This window comes from Crinia signifera, chromosome 2 (assembly GCF_055691185.1).
Source record: "Crinia signifera chromosome 2, ASM5569118v1, whole genome shotgun sequence".
Lineage (NCBI taxonomy): Eukaryota > Metazoa > Chordata > Amphibia > Anura > Myobatrachidae > Crinia > Crinia signifera.
The window spans coordinates 202,606,385-202,619,361 of NC_139218.1; the positions used below are offsets into that span (position 1 = coordinate 202,606,385).

Sequence of the window (12,977 nt, forward strand, 5' to 3'; positions counted from 1 at the left end):
TGGCCCATATTGTGTTAACCCTTTGAGTGCCAACATTGATGTAAAATATCTTTAAAATATCCACTAAAATTGCCAGCGTCACTCACAGCGACTGTTCTTTTAGTAAAAATATTTATACTAATATTGCCTGTCAACCTAGACATTGTGTTTCAGCCATCCAGATACCCGTTTTGCCTTTGATGGCATCCCCTCTGTGCAGAGTGATGTGCTAATGCTGTTTCACAGCCGCAGTCTGTCCTTGTTTGTTTACATATTTTTTTTATTTAAATATTCTAGAGCAAGAGGAATATTAATGGCACACTTTTCAACGTCTTTTTTTTTTACTCATAGATCAAAGGAAAAGGAAGAAAGGAGAACTCAAGGAACTTGAAGAATAGATCAACAGGCTTTTTCCAAGAAAGGCAACTTTCCTCAGTAGTGCAGAACATTTTCATTAAAATTACTGAAGCACTTAATAACTCATCTTATAAGCCGTCTGTTTACTGTACAATGTCTTTTTTTTTGGCAATAACTTGGGACCAATCACCCACATAAGCAGGGGCTGGCTGGCAACTTCTAGCCTGGGGGGCAAGACCAGAGCACTGGCCCTGTATAATAACAACAACAACAGGACCCCACAGACTGCTCCTCTACTATAAGAAACCAGGACACCACAGGCTGCTCCCCGGCATAAAAAGAATAGGACACCACAGGCTGCTCCCCCTGCATAATAACAGTAGGACACTAAAGGCTGCTCTCCCTGCATAATAAGAGAACACCACTGGCTGTTCCCCCTGCATAATAAGAGAACACCACTGGCTGTTCCCACTGCATAATAACTGGAAACCACCGGCTGCTCCCCCGCGTAATAACTGGACACCACAGGCTGCTCCCCCTGCGTAATAACTGGACACCACAGGCTGCTCCCCCTGCGTAATAACTGTATGGGAAGAGGTGGATCCTTCCACCATTTGCATGCTCTCTTCAAGTTATGGAAGTAGCACCCACGGTACACTTTCTGATTATATTGAAATTGAAGACGTGACTGTTGAAGTAAACCAGGATGAGGTGGATATGGGTGTAACTGGTGCTGAGGAGGAAGTTGATGAGGTGGATTCTGATGGTGATGTGGTTTGTTTAAATTAAGCATCACGAGGGGGGAGACAGTTGTGGTCTATGGGATGAAAAAGCCCATCATCATGCCTGGGCAGAGGACCGATAAATCCACCTCTTCGGTCTGGAATTATTTTTATCTAAATCCGGAAAACAATTGTATTGCAATATGTAGCTTATGTAAAGCTGCAATAAGCATGGGTAAGGACTTTAGCCACCTAGGGACATTCTCCCTTATACTGTACATCACATGAATAGCATTCATAATTCACTGTTTACTTCAGAAACTTTGGCTAAGACCATAAGCAGTCAAGTGACACCTAAATCTCTTGGTACTGTAGTATCCAAGCACCTGAAAACCATACCAGCAACTCATCCTTGTCAATTTCCTCCAGATCGGAAGTAGTCCTGCATGCCATGTAACCGGTATGACTGACTTCTCTCCGATCCAGGATTCCTCCAGAGAATCCTACAGTGCTATGCCTACTGCTGCTGCTGCTAGTTGTTTATCATCCCAGAGGGGAAGAATTCAGAACACCACTACTACTTTCACTAAGCAATTAACCGTCCAACAGGCCTTTGCGTTGAAGATGAAATATGACAGTGGTCATCCCATGGCAAAGCGGATAACTGAGGCCTTCACAGCAATGTTGGTGTTAGATGTGCATACAGTATCCGCCATTAGTGGAGTGGGATTTATACAAATGATGGAGGTAGTGTGTTCCTGTACCAAATACCATCTAGATTCCTCTTCACTAGGCAGGCAATACTGAATATGTACAGAGACATCTGAAAAAGCATCCTAAAAAATGCGGTTGTACCCACTGTCCACTTAACCACGGACATGTTGACAAGTCAAACAGGGTAGAATAAAGACTATATGACTGTGACAGTCTACTGCATGGGTCCTCAAACTGTGGCCCTCCAGATGTTGTGAAACTACAAATCCCAGCATGCCTTGCCACAGTTTTGCTATAAGGGTGTGTTAAAACTGTGGCAAGGCATGCTGGGATTTGTAGTTTCACAACATCTGGAGGGCCACAGTTTGAGGACCCATGGTCTACTGGGTAGATGGATCACCTAATGCAGCAACAACAGCAGTGTCACCAGTAGCAGCATCTCAGAAGCGCCAGCTCGTTCCAAGTCAGGCTACACTGTGTATCACCAGTTTCAGTAAGAGCCACACCGGCAAGACCCTCTTAGAGTAACTTAATGAAATCATAGCCCAATGGTTAACCCCACTTAGACTCTCCCGGGGATTTGTTATATCAGACAACGCCATGAATATTGTGAAGGCATTAAGTCTGGGTGACATCCAGCATGTCTCATGTTTTGCTCACACAATACATTGTTGGTGCAGAATTTCTTAAAAAAACAACAGGGCCGTGCAGGAGATGCTTTTGGTGGTCCGAAAAATTGAGGGCCACTTTTGCTCAACATGCTTTTGCAGAAGCAGCTAGAAATAGTGAAGGAGGAGCTAAGATGGAACAAGTCCCCTAAGCATGTGGGACTTGTGGATGAAGCACTTCGCTTTGCCAGGATTCAAGGGTGGTCAAAGCATTGAAATGAGAGGAGTACATTTTGACCAATCCTCAGTTTAAAGCCTACGTTGTGTCAATCTTTCTGGTGGACGAAAGCAGCCACTTCTCCATCATTTTCTCCCACAACTGGGGCTGCCAGGAAACAACTGAGATATCCTAAACAACCCACTGGTGGTGATGCAGGGCAGGCAGGACCAAGTTTGGACATTTGGTCTGAAGGACCTGTCAGCAATTTCTGACATGTCTACTGTCACTGCATATGATGCTGTCACCACTGACAGAATGTGGGAGGATTATATGGGTGACAGTATCCAAGTAGGCATGTCAGAGAGTCCATGCCTGTACTGTAAGGAAAAAGAGGCAATTTGAAAGTCCCTGTACAAACTGGCTCTATAGAACTAGCTCTATATAATCTCAGTTGCCCACTTCAAGAGTTTTTAGTGCAGCAAAATACACAACATGTGGAGAAGATAATATTCATCAAAATTAATTATACATTCTTACTGGAAGACCAGTGTCCACAAAGTACACAGAATCCTGTGGTGGTGTATTCCACCAGGGACGAAGCAATACTCTGTGAGGAGGATGAGTATGTACACAACACTGAAGGGGGTAAGGAATCGGTGGATGAGGAGGAGGACAACATCTTGCCTCAGTAGAGCAACTTTTGCAGATTAATTGCCTTGTGGGTGGGTTTTGTGGTGTCCAAAAGAAGCAATAATTTCCGCAACAGTCATGTGGCAGACCCTGGCACTGAAATTATTGGTTTGTTAAAGTGTGCGTGTCCTGTTTATACAACATAAGGATGGTTTCATCTTGCACCTCTATTTTTTCTTTGCATTATGTGCTTTTTGGGGCATATTTTTTCAAACTGCCATCCTGTCTGCCACTGCATTGCCACATGTTTGTGCCGCCCACTTGTGTTGCTTAGCATAGTGATCCAGTTACCTCGGTGCAACCTTTTGGCCTAAAATCAATATTATGAGGTGTTCAGAATAGACTGGAAATGAGTGGAAATTTATGTTATTTAGGTTAATTTGCGTAGAAGCAAAAAGAAACGAAATTCTGAGATTTTAGCGGTTTTTATGTTTTTTTCCAAAAAAATTCAGACCCAAAACCCAAAACCTGGAAGGGTGGTTTTGGAAAAACACATCCAGACCCAAAACCCAAAGAAGATCCAGACCCAAAACCCAAACAATTGGTGGTGCACATCCCTATGCACCACATACCTCCTTAATAGAGTCTGGGTACGTTCTCAACTGCAGCATCTTTTTCCCTTTTCCCTTCACCACTAGGGGATTCATGTATGATATTTGAAAAGTTTCTACACGAGTTGCTCTTTATGTTTCTCGCCTATATTTTATTTGGAACACTGATCTGAGATAACATATACGAGGACTGATTGAAAGGTAATGAGATTGCCTCTGTTTTTCTGTCCGAAGAGTAGACATGGCAATGCTATTCTGGTTAATGTGCAGCTCATACATCGATAGACTGCCCTAAAAGATCTACATATGTTTCATCACGGCGGACGTGTCTGTAAGATTAAGTCATAGATGCTTGATTGAATTTTGTGTTAAACATGGAAAAAGCATAAATTAAACTCATGAAATGTTCCGACAAGCACAAGGTTGAGAAACAATTAACCGTGCTGCAGTATTTCCATGGTGGACGAGCTTTAAAGAGGGTAATAGGCAAGTGATTTATGAAGAGTGTCCCGGGAAAACATCCACCGTGGTTACAGATGTTAACATTGCAGCTACAGAGATGTTGCAAAATGACAGAAGTTAACTTTTCGTGAGCTTTCAATTTCACTTGACATCTCATTAGAACTAGGGATGTGCACCGGCCACTTTTCGGGTTTTGGGTTCTGATTACCTTGAGGTTTTGGGTTCTAATGGGTTTTGGCAAAACACCTCCTAAGTGTTTTGTGTTTGGATTTTTTGGGTTTTGGGTTCTGATTTTTTGTTAAAAAAAAGCATAAAATCGCAGAATTTTGGTTTTTATTTTTGGCTCCTACGCTATATTAAACCTCAATAACATTCATTTCCATTCATTTCCAGTCTATTCTGAACAGCTCACACCTTACAATATTGTTTTTAGGGAAAAAGGTTGCACCGAGGTAGCTGGATAACTATGATAAGCCACACAAGTGTGCGGCACAAACACTAGACTGATAAGGCACACTTAGCATCCCCTCTAGGCTGATACTGCACACCTAGAATTACCCCTGGACTGATATGGCACAGGTAGCATCACCCCTGGACTGATACGGCACACTTAGCATCCCCCTAGTCCCCCCTAGTCTGATACGGCACATCTAGCATCACCCCTGGACTGATATGGCACGCTTAGCATCACCCCTGGACTAATACAGCACACTTGGCAGCACCCCATGAATTATACAGCAGACTTGGCTCACCCCAGGAATTATTTGGCAGACTTGGCTCAACCCTGGACTGATATGGCACACTTAGCATCACCCCTGGACTGATACGGAACAATTAGCATCACCCCTGGACTAATACAGCACACTTGACAGCACCCCATGAATTGGCAGACTTGGCTTACCCCAGGAATTATACAGCACAGATGGTGGCACCCCTGACCTGATACAGCACACATGGAATTATACGGCACAGATGGCGGCACCCCTGGACTGATACGGCACACATGGCGGCAGGCATGGAATTATACGGCAGACAAATTCCTGCAGTAAAAATAAAAATTTGTATTCTTTTAATTATAAAAAAGAGCAGCACACCTTACTTAGCAACACCCCATGAACTATACAGCACTCTTGGCTCACCCCTGGACTACAGCGCATTTAACAGCCCTTGCAGTAAAAAAAAACAAAAAAAAAATATTTTTATTTTCATTAAAAAAAAGGGCAGCTCCCCTGGTCTGACACATGGGGCACCCCTGGAATTATACGGCACACATGCGGGCACCCCAGGACTGATACAGGACAAATGAGGGCACCCATGAAATTATACGGCACACATGCGGGCACCCCTGGACTGATACAGCACACATGTGGGCACCCCTGGACAAATACAGCACACATGTGGGCACCCCTGGATGGATACAGTACACATGCGGGCACCCCTAGACTGATACAGCACAAATGTGGGCACCCCTGGACAAATACAGCACACATGTGGGCACCCCTGGATGGATACAGTACAAATGTGGGCACCCCTGGACAAATACAGCACACATGTGGGCACCCCTGGATGGATACAGTACAAATGTGGGCACCCTGGACTGATGCAGCACACATGCGGGCACCCTGGACTTATACTGTGCACTGGCAGCAGTCATTTAAAATCCCCATGTCGACCTTTTGACTGTCGACCTAGACACTGTCGAACTAACGACCTGTCGAACTAATGACCTTTTGACCTATAACCATGTCCACCTCTTCTCATGTTGACCTAGACCCATGTCGCCCTTTTCCCATGTCAACCTAATGACTGTTGAAGATCATGCTGTAGACCAAATGACCGCATCCTGTGATTTCTGGGTATTCTCAACACTGAAGAAACAACTGTGGCATTACTTCAGCTACAAAGCCCCTACGGACTGGGTGTAGTGCATCGGGAAATGCAGTAAAAAACAGAAAACTGAACTTTGAATCCCACAATATAAAAGTTACGAACTGACCACACGCACCACTGTCAATAATGTCAGATCCAGAGAGCTTAAACATCTACTGAGCAAGTTGCATGTACAGTAGATATGTTATAGGATTATATACAGTATAATACCAAGACCATTATTACGGCCCAGTTGTTATCTGTGTTTTCCTCCATCGCCGCCTTTCCGATTGCCATCTTTGCCCCTCTTTTCCCCTCTTTTGCTCATGTCTCTCTCACACTTTCCAACCTTTCTCTCACCACCTCTCTTTATCAATTTCTCTCTCCTTTGTCGAACCCTCATTTCTTGTTGTGTTCCGTTCCCGACGGAGCCCCGCCCCCGCTGCAGGAGACGGACCAACAGAAGGACCTAACAAAATAGATGGAGGATGGATTACACATGACCGCAGCAGCAGCCACATGACCTAATGACATGTCAGGACCCAATTGGAGGTAGACACGCATGTTACCAAGGGGACATGGAAGTATTGGGACAGTGCTGTGTTCCCATGGAAAGGAACCCTCTTTCAGGAAAGTGATTGGTGGGGGTGCCTTTTATAGAGACACATTGGACTTGCACACATTACAAGTTTTGAAAAACACTTACTGTACCCCAGATACGCCAATGGGTAGAAAGGTGTTGGCATATCCAGGGTAACGGCGATGACTGGCCAGCCATCAGTCTGTTTGTATACCCTTTAGTCGAAGGCTTCATACACCAGGCAAATGTCATCTCTGCATGAAATGTGTCACAGACAAACATATTTCAGAATCAACTAAAATGCTGTAATACATAACTACAGAATACAAACCTCTCATGTAAATTACCTGACACACCTCTTTCATTTCTAAGAGAATATGTGTTTTTTCTACCGATTTCCCATCCTGTGTGTCACTAACCATTTTTTGTCACCTGCATGATCCTCTGAAATGTTGGCAGTGCAATTTTCTTTTTGCAAATTAAGGCCATTTCATTTTCTAAATGATCCACCATGATTAGACCTTTAGTTACGATATTTGATTTGTTCAACTCAAATTGGATATGCAGTTATGCTTTGGAAATACAATTATACATAATAGGAAAGGTTCAGTATTGATTTAGCTACAGTTTGTCACAGCTAATTAGTTTATTGTTCTGCATAACTAAAGGACGTATTCATTTTGAGAGGCCCGTGTTTCTGTCTTAATGTAATCATGTTGTGTTGATAGGATTCTAAATTTCACTATTAGGCATTTCTAAAATGTCATTTTACTTTCCAGGAATTTCATTGTGTATTACATATAATCCACACAAAATAGCACACTAATGCTTTTATTCCCATTCTATGCAACCGATTGTTACTGAGCACCATTTAAACAAGTTACTTTTGACTAATTTTAATAGTTCATAAGGTTTATCTTTTCCAGTAACTACACACATGCATTTGGATAGAACAATCTACATTAATTTTATAATATGGGGAGATGTACTAAGTCTTGGAGAGTCATAGAATGGCGAGAAAAAGTACCAGCTAATCAGCTCCTAACTACCATGTCATAGGCTGTTTCAAATGGAAATGGGTGTTAACAAATAAAGTGCATGACAACGAGGTTCAGCAGCTAATAGGAATCACCAAGTGCTACAGTATGTCATATCAACACTCAAATGTGGGAACAATGGGATTGTTGCCAAAGGGGTGTCTCAACAGAAAAAGGATCATTGTGCAGTATTTAGGTATTAACAATGGTTTCATATGTGCAAAAAACTCACAATGGTATATAAAATCAAGCATATAATCACATAGCCATGGCAATAACTACTACCACATCCTCCAACCAGACTTTGTTGGAAAATGAGGCTTTAGGTACCGGTCTTTGAAGTCCTCTGGGTCCAGGGAAAGTAGGGGGGTGATCGTCCAGCTAGTCAAAAACAGGTTGTGCACACCACACTTCTATGGCTATGTTTGAAAAATGACATGTAAGATGATCAGTTGGTAGTCTATGTCTCTCCACTGTATCACTCTCCAAGGCTAAGATCTAGGGGTTTAAGCAAGCTGGATCAGGACGAAACTCTGTTCTGCCAGTTCTAATAAGCGGTCTAACATGTTCCGCCTACATCCACACACTTTCCCTCACAGCTTGTAGGCAGAGCTGGCCCTAGATATAAGTACATTCCAAGCCTGCCTAGGGCCGGCTGAGGAGGGACTGCTACTGTACCTGGCGCTGCCGCTGACCAGCACAGTCGTCACTCATATGGTGGCAGCACTAGCGGGCCAGCGGAAGTGAGCTGGCATTGGAAAGGAATTGTGGTGGAGCACAACAGGGTGGCGTTCCGGATCAAGAGTACTTTTCTACCCATTGTGTGGACAATAGCCACGCCTGTCCTCTACAACACACCTCCGCTGCTGTTGCTTCTCCTGCTCACGCATACCTCTCCAATAGATGTGAAGTCAGTGTCACCTCCATATCCAGAATCACCTCCTCCCAACCCTCAAACAGCATTGGACTGCCAATCTATGACAGTATGATGTTGTACTGGCCCACAGGGAGTACAGGAAAAAACTCAAATAGTGGGCCTCCCATTATATTTTAAATTGACATTAATAAAAGGTGCGTTTTAGACTTGATAACCTTGCTCATTGAAGCAAATTATCCATTACCACGTCAATACCTCTCCAATTTAGCCTAGATAACTGTTTTCCTTCTCTGGTTTTTCATTGATATCACCATGCAGTCCCCTATGCTTCAACACATACCTATTACTTCAATCTTTTACATTACATTACATTACTACATTAAGAGTTCAATTTATTTTAAAATTAGACTGACAGAAGTATTTTTGTTTAATTTGAATATAAAAAGGATCAGTCAAAATTAGTGTTTGCAAGTGTTAAAGGTGAAGCCATGTTGTGCATTGAATGCATTTTCTATTTGTATCATAACAATTTATTTTATGTCTGTTCAAATTCTCAAAAATCCAGAACGTTTTAGAAATATGCCCACACAGAAGTAGTTCAGGTCAAGACAAGTGTAGGTGGTTAAGATACAGGAAGCTACTGCCAGTGTCAGGCAAGGTACAAGACAACTTCAGAAAATGTCAGAAAGCATAATTATTGTGAAGCATAGAAAATGAAAGTTGCTAGGAGTGTTATTTAAAGGATATAAATTTTAGCTTAGCATTTAGAATTGCAGCTTTAATCAGGATTTTTCATATATGCTATGCAAACCTGAATGCTATATTACCTTTAAGTTCAATACATTTTATATGAGAGTGTAGTTGTGTACAGTCACTTCTCACAGCCTTGAATCAAACTAATGTTGAATGACTGACTGTGTGCTGTGAATGGAGGTGCACGGGAGTTCAGTAAAGACTGGTATTTGACAAAAGCAATCACAGTTACATTTACAAGTTTGTGAGGAAGGAACTTTACACCATCATTGCAGGGATAGGCTAAAAGCTGATTAAAGTGCACATTTAACAAGCTCTTGAATGCAAAGCATTTTGGAGTTTGGCTGCAGTATCTAATGCTATCTTCAGATGATCAGAAAAAAGGGGATACTGTGTTTTGCTAGTGGTCGCCTTGAGGTGAGCTGCAATGCCAAGCTGTAGTTAAATATTTTGGGATGTCACACCCAAATAATGTACAAACTATGCAAAAAGGAAGGTATAACTGCACTAAATGAATCTCATGCAACAGGTGTTGATTCCAAAAATATATATATTCTATTTTTATTGTATGTATCTCAATTGTTGGACTTTTGGGAGAGATGGCACCCTCCTGCTGGTAGATTTTTGGGGCTCCTCCTTAGACGGGCTTGTATAGGTCCAGTTTGAGATGGCTGTGGTTGTAAATATGAAGTGGGAAGCTGGTCCGTTCACAATAGATGTTTGCAGGTCGGAATCCAATGGATGGGTTTTATAGAGATGGTGACCAACACATTTCGATGTGGTAGCTTTTTCAAGGTGATCCTCACAGTGCTGAGTAACAGTTTTTATACCCATACTAATTTGTAATGGAAAACACCTGTTGCATGTAATCTGTTAAATTTAACTAACCTATCATTATACACAAAGGCATATTGGTTTTTGAATAGGAGACAAAAACGAGTATTAAAAAATTTCACATTTGTTAAATACTTTTTATCCAGATATTTGCATTTCCGGATGTCCGGAAATGTATTTCCGGTGTTAAGAATGCCTATATGCTCCTTACTCTGTAGTGTATTTTAGATTCCTATACCTCATGTCCCCAGAAGCCAGTCCATCTTGTTGGTGTATGCCAGTTCCTAAAATGCATTATAGTATCCCCAGTTCTCATTATGGAGTACAATCTGATTGGTTTACAACTACCCTTCTAAAAACCTGTATATTCACCTAGACTTCAGAGTTTATAGATTAAGCTATGCATGTGCTTTATTTTTCATAAGAATCAAACATTTTACAACAGTTTAATCTGTTTATCTTGGAGTTTGGTTATTAATTCTTAACAATGTACAGTAAGTTCAAATGTTTATATCTTTGTCTTATAAGGAAATACAAATGAACACTGTTACATTTCTTGAACACACAATTGAATTAAGACATATTAGTAAATATTTTGACAATGAAAGCAGTGTTATTTTTATTTAAAACTGTATTAAACAATATTTTAAAACCTATAAATAAGTGTATATAATGTGTTTGACTAATAGCTAATAACATATTGCATGGTAATAATAACAAAATGAGCAACCTTCAAAATACCTTTTCGTAGTACTTGATCTCATACTCTGTGTTGTTGATAAATGGGAAAACCGGCTCCTGCCATGATAATGTGATGCTTTTTTGATCCACTTTATCTGCCCGGATGTCAGTGATCAAAGACAGTGCTAAAAGGACCAAATCACAAAATTAGCGAGGGTTACAAGTGAAATATACATATCTTCGCCATTGAAATGAAAAAGGCAGAAAAGCATTTTGTACTTAAATTTCCAGTAAAGTATAACTTGCATAACACTGTTTTTAACATCAGAAATTACAGATATCACATACTGTAGAAGATTTGTATATTTGTTTAGTCCTCCAGAAAACTAGTTGTTTTGATGTATGATATCAATGAAAAAAAATAGTTGTACTTTACCTTCAAAATATATACTTCCAGTAACCTAGCTAGCTGCAAAATGCATGTGAATCATCATGGACTTACACCCCTATCCCATCGTAAATGCCGGGTCGCACTGGGATTTGGACATGGGTCCGCCCCAGGAGCAACCTGGCATTTGCGATGATTAGCTCCCATAGGGACCTGGCAATAAGCTGTCATGAGAAAGGGAGTGGAGCGACGGCGCACCATTGGGGTGTGGAGGAGGAGGCAGCTCTTGGAGCTGACTCTGCCTCCTCCTATAATGTGAACGGGACTGGAGTCGCTCGACCCAGTGTACCAGTTTACACTGACCATCAACCTGGGTCTAACCTGGGTAAAATACTTCTTTTAACCCAGATTGAAATGTTGGGTTGCTGGACACAGGTTAATTGTGTGGTGTGTAAGGGGTATTAGTATGAGTTAACAGTGAAAGAAATAAAAAATAATTTACAGTACAATTAATCATGCTTTTAAAGACATTCCACTCTTTCACTACCAACAAAGTCTAAAAACAAGCCATTAAAAATCTAATAGCATATTTCATATTGTCATTCCCCTGCACATATGCAAGGCTTTTATTGATTCTCAAATATCAATCTGTTTCTACTGAATATCAGTGCATATAGAATTACTATTTTCAATAACAACTCAAACCAAGCTTCAGTCTTGCAAGATATTTTAGGTGAGTGTTAGCTGTGTGGGAGAGATTGACCACATGGGCAAATAAGCAGCTGTTACTTTACAAAGTAACTTTCCCTCACCCATAAATGCATTTTAGATGGAGCTTCAACCTTAATTCACCACCATAGGGCACCATTGGAAAGATTGGGACCAGTGACTTGTTTACTATCTTCACTTAGCACACTTGAAGCAAGTCCAGTGATGCTGTTCACACTTTAGAATTGCATGCTCACAAACTGGCATTCTAGAATTCTTAGGAAAATGTCTCCAGCGCTAGGGAATGCCATGGTGGAGGATTGCCAACTTCCAAAATGTTAACAAAGGTAATGGAATTATGTGGGGCACTTAGTTATACAGCAAGACATGGTTATAATAAACCAGTGTATTAATAACACAAATTAAATCAGGACAATTTAAAATGAATGGCAAAAAAAAAACTAATACAAACACATTAATATAAAAAGTTCATCCCTTGATGATAGCGATTTTTACTAACTGGCATTCTAGAGCTGCAAAATGAAATTCTGCTCAGAGAGAAGGCAAATTCCGCTATTCCATTCTTCTCTTAGAGAAGTGTACTGAGGTGTGGCAGACAAATAAAGAAGGCTGTCAGTTGACCCAGTATGACAGGTGTGTCGAGCATATTCCTTTCTAGAAATGGCAACATTTAAAATGTTGATATGGTCCCCACAAATGTCTAGCTACACTCTATTTTCTGCTTCTACTGTATCCCATATTAGGCTGATTTTTATCATTATCTGTCTGTCTTCCTGCCAGCTCTTGACCCTGTCCTGACTGTTGACTTTATGTTTAATTATACCCTTGCTTAACTCTCTGGTATCTGTGCCTGTTTTAACTTTATCACTCAGGAATATTAAACATAAGTTTCCTAAATATCAGCTTTGTTTGGTCAATCTTGTTTT

General features: G+C 41.1%; 1 protein-coding gene across 1 annotated transcript in view; it reads right to left on the reverse strand.

The window, feature by feature from the left end:
* Positions 1-12,977, reverse strand: part of EPHA10 (EPH receptor A10) — a 545,244-nt gene that overhangs the window by 160,616 nt on the left and 371,651 nt on the right. The window contains exon 6 of the mRNA XM_083173569.1: positions 10,995-11,119. Within this exon, the coding sequence (XP_083029695.1) occupies positions 10,995-11,119 (125 nt within the window). The remainder of the gene's footprint in view (positions 1-10,994; positions 11,120-12,977) is intronic.